The sequence below is a fragment of the Schistocerca nitens genome, chromosome 2 (genome assembly GCF_023898315.1).
Source record: "Schistocerca nitens isolate TAMUIC-IGC-003100 chromosome 2, iqSchNite1.1, whole genome shotgun sequence".
Taxonomy (NCBI): Eukaryota; Metazoa; Arthropoda; class Insecta; order Orthoptera; family Acrididae; genus Schistocerca; species Schistocerca nitens.
Genome location: NC_064615.1, coordinates 914,205,097 through 914,218,729, shown reverse-complemented (window position 1 = coordinate 914,218,729; position 13,633 = coordinate 914,205,097). Strand labels below are relative to the sequence as shown.

The 13,633-nt window shown below is 44.1% G+C and overlaps 1 protein-coding gene across 2 annotated transcripts in view; it reads left to right on the top strand.

Annotated features, from left to right (window-relative positions):
* LOC126234710 (glutathione S-transferase 1-1-like) overlaps positions 1–5,290 on the top strand; it is a 95,807-nt gene extending 90,517 nt beyond the window's left edge. For both annotated transcript variants that reach the window (XM_049943457.1, XM_049943456.1), the window contains exons 5-6: positions 3,925–4,086; positions 5,019–5,290. In XM_049943457.1, coding sequence (XP_049799414.1) covers positions 3,925–4,086; positions 5,019–5,189 — 333 coding nt within the window. In that variant the 3' untranslated portion in view covers positions 5,190–5,290. The remainder of the gene's footprint in view (positions 1–3,924; positions 4,087–5,018) is intronic.
* The last annotated feature ends 8,343 nt before the right edge of the window (positions 5,291–13,633 follow it).

The following is a 13,633-nucleotide window of genomic DNA, read 5'->3' as shown; positions in this document are numbered from 1 at the left end:
AGGGTAGTTGACTTACACCTTCTAGAGCACGTTGGGTGGCACGGGATACATGCGGACGTGCATTGTCCTGTTGGAACAGCAAGTTCCCTTGCCGGTCTAGGAATGGTAGAACGATGGGTTCGATGACGGTTTGGATGTACCGTGCACTATTAAGTGTCCCCTCGACGATCACCAGTGGTGTACGGCCAGTGTAGGAGATCGCTCCCCACACCATGATGCCGGGTGTTGGCCCTGTGTGCCTCGGTCGTATGCAGTCCTGATTGTGGCGCTCACCTGCACGGCGCCAAACACGCATACGACCATCATTGGCACCAAGGCAGAAGCGACTCTCATCACTGAAGACGACACGTCTCCATTCGTCCCTCCATTCACGCCTGTCGCGACACCACTGGAGGCGGGCTGCACGATGTTGGGGCGTGAGCGGAAGACGGCCTAACGGTGTGCGGGACCGTAGCCCAGCTTCATGGAGACGGTTGCGAATGGTCCTCGCCGATACCCCAGGAGCAACAGTGTCCCTAATTTGCTGGGAAGTGGCGGTGCGGTCCCCTACGGCACTGCGTAGGATCCTACGGTCTTGGCGTGCATCCGTGCGTCGCTGCGGTCCGGTCCCAGGTCGACGGGCACGTGCACCTTCCGCCGACCACTGGCGACAACATCGATGTACTGTGGAGACCTCACGCCCCAAGTGTTGAGCAATTCGGCGGTACGTCCACCCGGCCTCCCGCATGCCCACTATACGCCCTCGCTCAAAGTCCGTCAACTGCACATACGGTTCACGTCCACGCTGTCGCGGCATGCTACCAGTGTTAAAGACTGCGATGGAGCTCCGTATGCCACGGCAAACTGGCTGACACTGACGGCGGCGGTCCACAAATGCTGCGCAGCTAGCGCCATTCGACGGCCAACACCGCGGTTCCTGGTGTGTCCGCTGTGCCGTGCGTGTGATCATTGCTTGTACAGCCCTCTCGCAGTGTCCGGAGCAAGTATGGTGGGTCTGACACACCGGTGTCAATGTGTTCTTTTTTCCATTTCCAGGAGTGTATTATCACGCAATGAGCCTTCTGTAGATGTAGACAATCTGTTTCTCACAAACAGCTTAAATTGTTCCTGCTCCTCTCTCATCACCTCCATACCATCACCTGCTCATCCTGCACCTTCCTGATGCTGGCTGTGTTCTCAACATACTCAATGGAAAGAACTTCCACTTGCTCCAAATTTGATGTCGGCGAGGCACAAGTAGCAACTCTCCAGTCCTCTTAAAGTCCACCATTTCACACAGATAACTACTGTTCAGTATTTTGTTTACCAGTGGTCAATACGAAACAGATAACATGGGCGTCCAAACACTGGGAGAGTCGTTAATGCTTGCTTCTGTACCATATCCTATAGCAGGCTGATACATTCCAAGCCACCTTCACACGTTTAGCAGCACAGAAGAGACCATAGCTCTCTTACTAGACGCAGTACACGCTCGCTGACTGCACGCGCGTCTCCGTCCGCAACCCCGCTACCCACGTGACAGAAAGAGGCAGAGCATGCGCGAAAGAGCGACCGCCGACAACCAGCCTGCAAACGATCGAAACCAGCTATCTCCCCGAAGCGACCAAAGAGGAAAACCGCGGCCACGCGATGCAGAGTCGATTGCAGAGGTCTTATATCATTACAGAGAAGCGACTGGCGCCAACGGAGCCACGTATCACTATCAGTTTGGCTTTAGGAAAGGTAAAGGCGCGAGAGGCAATTATGACGTTGCGGTTGATAATGGAGGCAAGACTAAAGAAAAATAAAGACACGTTCATAGGTTTTGTCCACCTGGAAAAAGCGATCGACAATGTAAAATAGTGCAAGACGTCCGAAATTGAGAAAGCAGGGATAAGCTATAGGGAGAGAAGGGTAATATAAAATACGTACAAGAGCCAAGAGGGAATATTAAGAGTGGACGACCAAGAACGAAGTGCTCGGATTAAAAAGGGTGTAAGACAGGGATGTAGTCTTTCGACCCAACTGCTCAATCTGTACATCGAAGAAGCAATAATGGAAGTAAAGGAAACATTCGGGAGTGGAATTAAAATTGTAGGTGAAAGGATACCAATGACACGATTGGCTGATGACAGTGCTATTCTGAGTGAAAGTGAAGAATTTCAGATGTTCTGAATGGCATGAACTATCTAATGAGTACAGAATATGGCTTGAGAGTACATCGAAAAAAGACGAAAGTAGCGAGAAGTAGCAGAAATGAGAACAGCGAGAAACTTAACATCAGGATTGATGGTCACAAAGTTAAGGAGCTCTGCTTCTTAGACAGCAAAACAACTAATGACCTACAGAGCAAGGAGGACATCAAAAGAAGACTAGCACTGGCAAAAAAAGGGCATCCCCGGCCAAGAGAAGTCTGCTAGTATCAAACATACGCCTTAATTTGAGGAATAAATTTCTGAGAATTCACGTGTTGGAGCACTGCTTTGTATGGTAGAGAAACATGGACTGTTGGAAAACTGGAACAGAAGAGAATCGAAGTATTTGAGATGTGGCGCTACAGGCGAATGTTGAAAATTAAGTGGGCTGATAAGGTAAGGAATGAGGAGGTTGCGTGCAAAAACGGAGAGGAAAGGAATATGTGAAAAACTGACAAGGAGAAGGGACAGGATGATAGGACATCTATTAAGACATCAGGGAACGACTGTCATGGTACCAGAGGGAGCTGTAGAGGGCAAAAACTGCAGATAAAGACAGATGTTGGGAGAGATGAAGCAAATAACTGAGTACGCAGGGTGCAAGTTACTCTCAGATGAAGAGGTTGACAGAGGAGGGGAATTCGTGGCGGGCCGTATCAAACCCATCAGAAGACTGATGATTCGAAAAAGGTGTATCATCGGACGATAACTCCAGCGTCATTCACAAACAGCGATAACCGTTCCTATATTGTCTGACCAAGTGCAACAAACACGGAACACCATCCCCGAAACTGACACTTTGGCTCCTGTATGACAAAGTGCATGCACGTCTAAATGATTGAATTGAACGTTGTGTCGGTTACACTAGTTATCGATGTACCAGCATTTCATATTTGCAGTGGCTTTTCTCGCGCTTTGTGCCTCCCTACTGATTCTGCAGATATAAAGTCAATAAGAGTTCTTCCCACGTTCGGCACAGTATGTCCCTATCAATATGTCCAAAAGCATTGTTATGTGAGCTCGCAGTTCTGGTGACTTTCTAACGTTTCACATAACACGAGAACATCGCATGGAGTTAGGTCGAGAGAATGTGGAGGCCACGATACTAATTTCTGATCATCCACACCAGGACCCATCCAATGGTTTCTCAATTTTCTGTTTAAGAATTCACGATCGATTAAAGCGAGATCGAGCACCATTCTTTTTGTAGATGAAGTCCACACTATAGGTCTCCAGTTGTGGGACGAGCCAGTTTCCTAGCATGTTCCGATAGACGTGGTCTCTAACGGTATTTTCGCAGAAGAATAAGGGACTGTAAACTTTAAACAGTGACGCTGCTCGGAATACATTAGCTTTCTGTGAATATCGAATGTGCAGCGCGATAGCGTGGTGATATGTCCCCAAGATCAACACAGTGTGTCTGTTCACTGTGCCATTCATAAAAAAGTGTTACTTAAATGCTGAAGATGAGTTTCTCACAAAACCCTTTCTCCTTCATAAGCTGTTGCAACTGTACCGAAAATTCTGAGCTTCTGACTTTTTTCATCGGGAGGCAGGGCTTGTAGCAATTGCAAGCGGTGAGGCTTCAGCATCAGTTGTTTTATGACAATATATCAACTAATGTTACTACAGCGAATTCATTAAAATCTCATCAGTCATTTGTAACAGCATTGTATTTGTCTAGTGGTCTTATTTTCTACGTGCAAAACTACACACGATTCGGTGTTTGTCTGCAGCGTTCTTTTTCCAGATGCCCATCTTTTACGGTCAGCCTGGCGATCCAGAGAAAGAGAAGAAAATGTTGGCAGCTTTCGAGACGTTCGACAAGCTCCTGGACGGTAAAGACTGGGCTACTGGCAGCCACGTCACCATTGCTGATTACGCCCTCGCTGTCACCGCCAGCAGTGCTGAGGTAAGTGCGTGCGTGTTCTCCTGAAAACCAGACTAAACAGAGCAATTTCCAGATAAAGGAATTTTAAAAACTGCCTTGCTAGCCTCTGCCATTAGTGACGAGAATCTGTTTCATCGCACTGAATATAGCTTAGGTGTTTGCGGCTTAAGACTCCATTCAGAACAAGAAAGTAGCACAAATATACAGACGAAATGAACGACTCTGACGTATTCGTAATGACAGTTATGTGGAAAATACAGTAAGGTATTAGATTCATTTTAATTGTATTACTAACGCATGGATGGGTTCTGAACATTGGAGGACACCCAACGTACTCACAAACCTGTAAACTGATCAATCAGTGCAACAGGGAAAATATTTAGTTGATCAGTGTGACTTCATGTACCAAGATCGCAGCAAGTTTGTTTCAACGTTTTGGTCACGCAGTGAGTATGCACTGCGCAGGCTTGAGAGCTTGTCTACCGATTTTCATTTGTTCCTCAACCTGAAATAGTATGCAGGACTTAAGCACTTCGGTGATACTGCTGAGCAGGATAAAATTGTCAAAAAATTGTTTACAAAGCTCAACAAAAAGTTTATGAATTAAGAAATAACTTGTATGATGCTGTTAATTTACATGTAGCTGCATAAGCAACAGCCTTCAAAGGGTTCCAGTGAAGTGCAGTTAAATACAAGTAAGTAAAATGTTTCGAATTTTTTGTGTAACAGACAATTTAGTCTCTGGAAGTCATCGTACAAAAGAGGAAGGATGGACTTTCTAAGCTTCGCCCTATCCTATTGACCCATCATTAATGAGTATTACGTCTCTAATCTTCTTTTATCAACAACTGAGGAATCTTTTGTTTTGTAGCGTGTATCAGAATACCTTTCAGAATTGACTGCACACCGGAATCATCCACAGTAGTTAATCAGCACATAATTTTATGTTGCAGTGGTCAGGAGTGGATCTCAAGGCGTACAGCAACGTTTGCAGATGGCTGGATCGTGTGAAGAAAGCTATTCCCTGCTTCGACGAGATAAACAATTCGTCGTTTGCTGCTTTAAAGGAACTGTTACAGAAGCTGACAGAGAAACTCGCAGAGATGTCTGTCAACAAACAATAAATGGATTGTATATTAAATATTTAGGTTGCTCTAAGAGCAGTAATTACATCATCAGTAGCTGAAAGAATCCTTCAATAAAAAAAGATATTTTTGTATGATGAGATCTCGTATGATGTTTACTAGTTATGGATGATAACAAAAGGTAGTATTGATCGGGCACTATATCGTGGCACTATATCGTGGCACTATATCGTGGCACTATATCGTGGCACTATATCGTGGCACTATATCGTGGCACTATATCGTGGCACTATATCGTGGCACTATATCGTGGCACTATATCGTGGCACTATATCGTGGCACTATATCGTGGCACTATATCGTGGCACTATATCGTGGCACTATATCGTGGCACTATATCGTGGCACTATATCGTGGCACTATATCGTGGCACTATATCGTGGCACTATATCGTGGCACTATATCGTGGCACTATATCGTGGCACTATATCGTGGCACTATATCGTGGCAGTTTTGGGTGGCGGTGTTTTGATGTTTGGTTTTGATGTTTGGTTTTGATGTTTGGTTTTGATGTTTGGTTTTGATGTTTGGTTTTGATGTTTGGTTTTGATGTTTGGTTTTGATGTTTGGTTTTGATGTTTGGTTTTGATGTTTGGTTTTGATGTTTGGTTTTGATGTTTGGTTTTGATGTTTGGTTTTGATGTTTGGTTTTGATGTTTGGTTTTGATGTTTGGTTTTGATGTTTGGTTTTGATGTTTGGTTTTGATGTTTGGTTTTGATGTTTGGTTTTGATGTTTGGTTTTGATGTTTGGTTTTGATGTTTGGTTTTGATGTTTGGTTTTGATGTTTGGTTTTGATGTTTGGTTTTGATGTTTGGTTTTGATGTTTGGTTTTGATGTTTGGTTGCTGAAGTTAACGGTAGGCCTATCCCACAGCTTTTACAGCGGTGCCAACCGTTATAGAATACCTCGTGTGTTCTCAGCTTTGTTTTGCTTTGTGTTGTGCGTAGTTTGTCGCTCGTCTCGTATTGTGAAATGAGTGGAGACACTGCCACAGGTCTATCACGGGGTCTGAGTACGACTCCCGCGACAGCTAAAAGGAAAGGGAGATTCGTAATACGAAGTGGTGCTCGCAAAATAATGCATGATATACTGGAGTGCTGCGGGATGGAAAAGGAAAGCATAAAGCTGCTACACCGTATCACTCAAGCCTGTAGGAGAGCTGACACTAAAACTGGCAAAGGTAGATAGGATTAGAAAGTTTGCAAGCTCTCATCCACTCGAATCACCGGTACTCCAGAAAAGAATTGGTCAGTTTTAGTCGTAATTTGTACTGCACACGTGTAAAGCTTCCAACTAGGCAGCTGCTAGGTTCAAATTCCTTTATTTTAATTTTATTTCACTTAGAAAGAGACCCTGTGAGATCCAAAAAGAAGTAGAAGACTTCACTAAATTAGTTGTAATGAATACGAACGCAGAGTTCTATACACAACAGACGGGACTTGCAAGCGTGGCAAAACTACTTCTAGTGCTGCAAGAGAAGGTAAAATTGGAGATAAGGGAGCACCTCATTTTAAGCTTTGCTTAAGTCGATGTGATTCGAAACTTCCTGGCAGATTAAAACTGTGTGCCGTACCGAGACTCGAACTCGGGACCTTTGCCTTTCGCGGGCAAGTGCTCCACCATCTGAGCTACCCAAGCACGACTCACGCCCCGTCCTCACAGCTTTACTTCAGCCAGTACCTCATCTCCTATGAGGACGGGGCGTGAGTCGTGCTTGGGTAGCTCAGATGGTAGAGCACTTGCCCGCGAAAGGCAAAGGTCCCGAGTTCGAGTCTCGGTCCGGCACACAGTTTTAATCTGCCAGGAAGTTTCATATCAGCGCACACTCCGCTGCAAAGTGAAAATCTCATTCTGGAAACATTCTCGATGTGATTCCTTTGGAAATCCGTACGAAACAAACGAAATCTCTTGCTAAAGCTTGGTGGCATTGTTCTTTGGCGCTCTCGTTTCCTTGTACACATGAGGAACATTAGGGAAGCTCAGCAAAATATTTTTTATCTTGATGAGTCGCGGACTGACAGCAATATGTGACAAATAGTCCAGTGAAACTGTCAGAAAAAAGACTGTACCTTGCAAAAGGTGGGGTAGAAGATTGTTTTTTTTTTTAACTCGTTCATATTGGGGAAAGGTTAGAAAACCATGTTTTGCCAACAAAATTTCTCTTGGGAAAACTTTCTGCAGTCAAAAAACTTCGAAAATTTCGGACTTTTTCAGTTTTTCAAAATATCTCAGTTTCATTTGTTCCTATCGCTTTGACGTCTATTTTCTTTTTTAAAGAGCACAATTCTCTACAAATTTGATTGTTGCCATTTTTTTCTACTCCCAGTATCTAAGGCGCTACAGCGCGTCAAAAAATACCAATTTTTCAAATTTCGAGAAAAGTGGCAAATTACCTAATTTTTGAACACTGTTATTTCAGTTTTTATTTGTGTAGTAGAAACATATTACTCATGTTATTCATTGGAATTTACCATCTCACTCTGCTACAGGGCCAGGACAAACAGCTTCATATTCAGTAACTACGAACACATTCAAGTCGGATTGCGTGAAGTTTATTTGTGTTACAATATGTAATACGATTACATGCAGGTGCCGTACATTTTCTGGAGTTGATTGACATTAATCATCAGTTATAAGAAAAAGTATGTAGGAATTGTTCTTTAGCGGACAAAAGCGTATTTATTCTTTGGCGGGCGCAAGGCGATTATCTCTGGTGATTGTTCACAGCGCGCTGACAGCTATTAGCACACAATAATAAGGGTCCTACAGTTTGGAGTCGCTTCCATTCAGTATATGTTGTGGCGCTGAAAATGAGTATGTCTGACATGAATGTGTGTTTCATTTGCGAAAAAAACTGTGGTGAGCGGTGGACGCAATGTGAAAAAGAAAGGACTGAGCACACTTATCGATTGTAGTGCTAAACTCAGGGAGTCTGCTCACACCCGTTTTTTGAAAACGCTCAGTAAAGTGGTGGTGCATGAAGCATGCTACAAGAAGTACATTAATGAGGGAATGATAGCAGCTAGCCTTAGACATCCTCAGGAACCCACAGGCGTGCTACATCGGTCGCAGGAAAAAGGTCAGTACAATTTCAAAGAGAAATGCGTCTTATGTGCAAAAGGGAATTCTGATGAATTTTTAACCAAGCAGTTAAGATTGCCATATGCCAAACGAAATTTTGTTTACAAAGAAATGAAATTGGAAGTGCAATCGACAGTATTAGAAAAGGCTAAACGACGTGGCCACCTCTACTTACAGGATATGTTGAGACTCGAGGAAAAAATGGATTTATCAGAATATGAGAAGTTCACAACGAAAGGACATTTTACAATCCGGCGATCAGAAAAGTATTGGTCAGGGGTTCCTTCTGACATGACTATAGAACAAACGTTGATGAGAACCATGAAGAGTTCTGGAGGACTTACTTCTGGCCGAGGAATTACGGCTAGTGTATTAACGAGATGGACATTGGGTATGATTCACATGCAGAACGTTTGTGAAGAAATTGAGTCGTATTGCGAAATGAGCGCAGTAACATCAGAACAGCATGTAGATGCAAGAAGTTGTCACATCGAACAAGATGGCATAGACTTGCGTAAGCTGCTTGATTGGTTTTCAGTGCTCCCTCCCTTCCCTGAAAGTGATTTTATAATGTCTATCAGCAATGGTGTTGTCGGAACGGAGGATGTTAATTGTCATATGTGTCACGAAGAGGGGAAAAAGGCATGAAAAGAATAGTTGGTGACAATTTCCACGATGTAAAGTTCCGTAGAAAAGATAAAGTTGTGACTCTCTTTTCTGCATTCAATTCTGTAAAAGCTGGGAGCACTAAAATTACTCCTGTTGATCCTTTAACTCTTTTCCAAAGGATTTGTTTAATGAAACAAAGTGAAGAAGAGTTAAAAGCCTTTCTGAAATGTGAACTTGCTCCTTACCCAATGTCCCTATTCTCAGAAAAAGGCACGCGAAAAGGAACAAAATCTTCATTCTAGATGGAAGATGTGAAGTCAGGTGGACCGAGTAAATTTTTTTGTCATTGATGGAGGGTACATTATGCACACAGTGACTTGGACTCGAAATGTTTGCTTCAAATCAATAGCCCAAAGCTATGTTTCTTACCTGAAACGTAATTTTGGATCTCAGTTTGCTGTTGTATTTTATGGGTATCCATGTGAGGGAGGCAAATGTAGCAAAAAGAGTGCTAAGAGGATTCGTAGGTCCAAAAAACATTCTTCTGTTGACGTTGTGGTTGAATCAGAGATGGTGAACCAAGTCCCTCAGGACAAGTTCTTGTACAACGAACGAAACAAGATGCGTTTGATCACACTTCTTAAAAAGGAATGATTCGAACCTACAACTTTCAGCACACATACCAGACTATTATCTTATGCTCTAGACGGCATAGCTATTTCAACAGCCGATTTTACATTCTAACTGTAAGAAACAACAACAAAAAAAGACGTACCACGAAGGAATTACACGAATTGGACGGAAATCGGTAGATGAGATGTTCATTTACAAACAAGTGATTACAATTTCGGAAAAACTGGATGATCCATTAAAGAGAAAGAGCTTCACAAATTGAACAAGTCATCAGCGCGTTCATACCCCTCTGGCCCTTAAGTAAGCAGTTTCTTGCGAGGCATTGATTGATAGAGTTGCGGCATATCCCCGGAGGGTATCGTGCCAAATTTGATCCAATTCGTTATATCTTCAAAATCCCGAGCTGGTTAAGAGTTGTACCCATAATGCTCTAAGATTCGGCGACTGATGGCTAAGATAGTGTTCGGCAAGCACACAGACAGGCAGTAGAAACTCTCGATGTGGTGCGAGCGGGCATTATTGTAAGCCCAAGATGGGTTGTCATGAAAGGCAGCAAAACGGCCCGTAGAATGTCGTCGGCGAAGCGCTGTGCTGTAAGGTATCGGCATATGACAACCAAAGGGGTCCTGCTATGAAATGAAATCAGGGCTCAGACTGTCACTGCTGGTTGTCGGGTCATATAGCGGGCGACAAGCAGATTGGTATCCCACTACTGTCTGCAGCGCCTTCACTGTTCATCGTGGCTCATTTCGAAGCCGGACTCACGACTGAAGACAACTGACTGTTGCCCACTATACGGCCCGGCAACCCGCAGCGATGGTGTAGGTTGCCATTTCGTTCCACTGCAGGACGACCTTTAGTTGTCACCCACGGCACCCATGTAGCACAGCGGCACTTCGACTGTATTCTACTCCCAGTTTTGTTAGACACTGGACTCGCATTCGGGAGGACGACGGTTCAATCCCGCGTCCGGCCATCCTGATTTCGGTTTTCCGTGATTTCCCTAAATCGCTCCAGGCAAATGCCGGGATGGTTCCTTTCAAAAGGGCACGGCCGACTTCCTTCCCCGTCCTTCCCTAAACCGATGAGACCGATGACCTCGCTGTCTGGTCTCCTTCCCCGAAACAACCAACCAACCAACCCAGTTTTGTTGTTCTTCACGGGAAGCCATCCAGGGTTTGCATTTCGGCAAGAGAATGCCCGCCCTTGTGCGGCGAGAGTTTCTACTGCTTGTCTTCGTGCTTGCCAAACCTTCCACAATTTGTAGCTATGTGGGCAGAGCTTTCCAACCATTTCGGGATTTTGACAATGTGACAGACGAGCTAACTGGAAAGAATTTAGCATGATATCCCCCAGGAGGTCATCCAACAACTTTCTCAATCAGTGTCAAGCCGAATAACTATTTGCCAGAGCCAGAGGTGGAACAACGCTTTTATTGACTCGCTGAATATGCGGAGCTCTTTCTCTTGAATAACTCTTCAAATTTTTCTGAAATTGTATCGTTCGATTTTCTGTACGTCTAAATCACATCTACCGATTTCCACCGGGCGAGGTGGCGCAGGCACACTGGACTCACATTCGAGAGGACGACGGTTCAATCCCGCGTCCGGCCATCCTGATTTAGGTTTTCCGTGATTTCCCTAAAACGCTCCAGGCAAATACCGGGATGGTTCCTCTGAAACGGCACGGCCGACTTCCTTCCCTAATCCGATGAGACCGATGACCTCGCTGTATGGTCTCTTCCCTCAAAACAACCCAACCCAACCGATTTCCGTCCCATTAGAATACTTTCTTCGTGGTGCATCGTTTCTTCTGTCTCAGACTTTTTCAGTGGTCTAGAGGATCTCCAGGAATTCTTTATCAATTACTCACAAACGATGCCTCACCATGGTGAATGGCAGCAGTACATCTGAGACTCTAACCTACACTACTGTATAGGTGATTTCGAAAAGCTGATTCCATTTCGGGGGGCTATTCTTATAACATGCAAATACTATGTGAAGTGGATGAGGCTACTTGATCTTCTATAACCTCTTTCGAAAACTGATGTGGTATGTTACAAAATAGGTCTGTTTTTCTTTTCCCTAACATTTATCCGGTCTAGTACAGGGTCCACTTTTCAAGATTTGGTGAAATTTTTATTTCACCATTCAACTTTGTCACATGATACCCTTTCTGTTGGCACACTCGTCTGTGTTATCATGTTTTAACTGTTTGAGTATCGTATTGTTTGAGGCAGAATTTGGGGAGGAGCCCAACATTTACCTAAACGAGGTTGGGAAACCGCCTGAACACCACAAATGGGCTTGCAGATGAACCAGGTCTGACTCACCTTCATATCTCGCAAGCTAGCATACTGCTCGGTATGCTATGCGAGCAGGTCATGCACTAAGTCTTTTTACTCTTATTAAATTTCTAAATTTTGGTTGCAGTTAAGCTGTTTCTCTGCACAGTTTATTTCAGTAATAGTAATGACTGGAAGACTAATGTGTTTTTCATATCATTTTCGAGTTTTCCATTTCCTTCTTCCTAATGAATTCAGTTAATCCCATTTTATGTTTCTAAGGTTCATGACAATCACACAAGCTACCTCGAAAGTGAAACTGAACTTCCAACTGACTTTGGGTTGGCATTGGGAAGTAGCATAATGTCGAAAATCTCGATGGAAACAGTAGCTATTGTGATACAAGGTATGGGCCACAAGTTACAGAAATACTGGAAAAAAGAAAGAAGCAAGTTTAAAATGTCTCATTGGGATGTTTGGAATCTTGAAACAGATTAATTTGACAAAGGTGGCGAGGGAAACGTCTACGGTAGTTTTTTAAGACTTTCGCATTAACTTGAAGTGATTTAGGTAAAAAGTGGAGTATTAGTTCTATATCTGGACATTTGCATTGCGTTGCTCAGTGAAACTTTAAGAATTGTGCCCAATCGGGCGAGTAGTAGAGACCGAATAGCCTGACGTTGGTCTGACAGTCTCGAAGAAGTTCCACTAATACGGTATGTGACACACACTACAGAACTCGTAGTGATGATCCCACAACTATCGTGCTCTCAAGAGGTTACAAGTGAGAAAAACGTTTCACAGGAGTAGCAATTAATACTAGCGGTGGTGGCAAGCAGTGGCGTCTCGACAGGGCAGATCATTTGTCCAAAGTGATGAGCAGAAATAGTCACGAGACTTCAGCAGGCGGATTACACCGCCGCCTGTGGCTCTTGTCATAGTTAATGAGGAAGAGCCGAAGAAGTAGTGAAGGTGAGATGTCAGGGCAATGATTTAAGGTCATGAGGCTATGGAAGTAGATTGCAAGCTCTCTGCCGACAGCCGCGAGTGGTTAGCCGAGCGGTCTAAGGCGCTGTAGTCATGGACTGTGCAGCTGATCCCGGCGGAGGTTAGAGTCCTCCCTTGGGCATGGGTGTGTGTGTTTGTCCTTAGGATAATTTAGGTTAAGTAGTGTGTAAGCTTAGGGACTGATGAACTTAACAGTTAAGTCCCGTAAGATTTCACATACTACTTCTCTGCCAACAAGCATGCCGTCCAGGTGATATCTCCTTTAGGCAGAAGCCCAAGACAGAGGTAAGTCTGGACCTTTATTGACTTTGCCACTATTTCAAAAGGAAGTCTTTCCCAGACTTTGTCCTTAAAATTAAGCTTGGTGCTACAAGTCAGGTTATGGTTTGACAATCCGTCTCAGTGCCAAAACTACCAGCAGCCGCATGAGGATTTCAAGAAGAGCCTCGTCGGCTTGGATGCGATGATTGACATGTCAAAGAAATGTGCATTGATCGTCAAGGGGCAATAAAATATTTCAGTGTAATAGTTCAACATGAAAGGAAGTTGGTACAGTTATCTGATCGTATCACAATTCAACAGCTCGGAAGCCCCTTCTGGCAGACTAGAGTTTACATTAAGTCCACCCCAGTGGAGCTCAGGTACCAACGTCAAAGCAAAAAGGAGCCTACCTGCGAATGTAGCTAAGGATCAAAGCACAGAAAATAGCTCAGCTTCTCAGAGGAAACAGGAGAGAAATATGCGTATCTGCGTTTGCACTGATGACACAGGGCCAGCTGACGTAAAAGCTAGTTGTGATTTCAGCA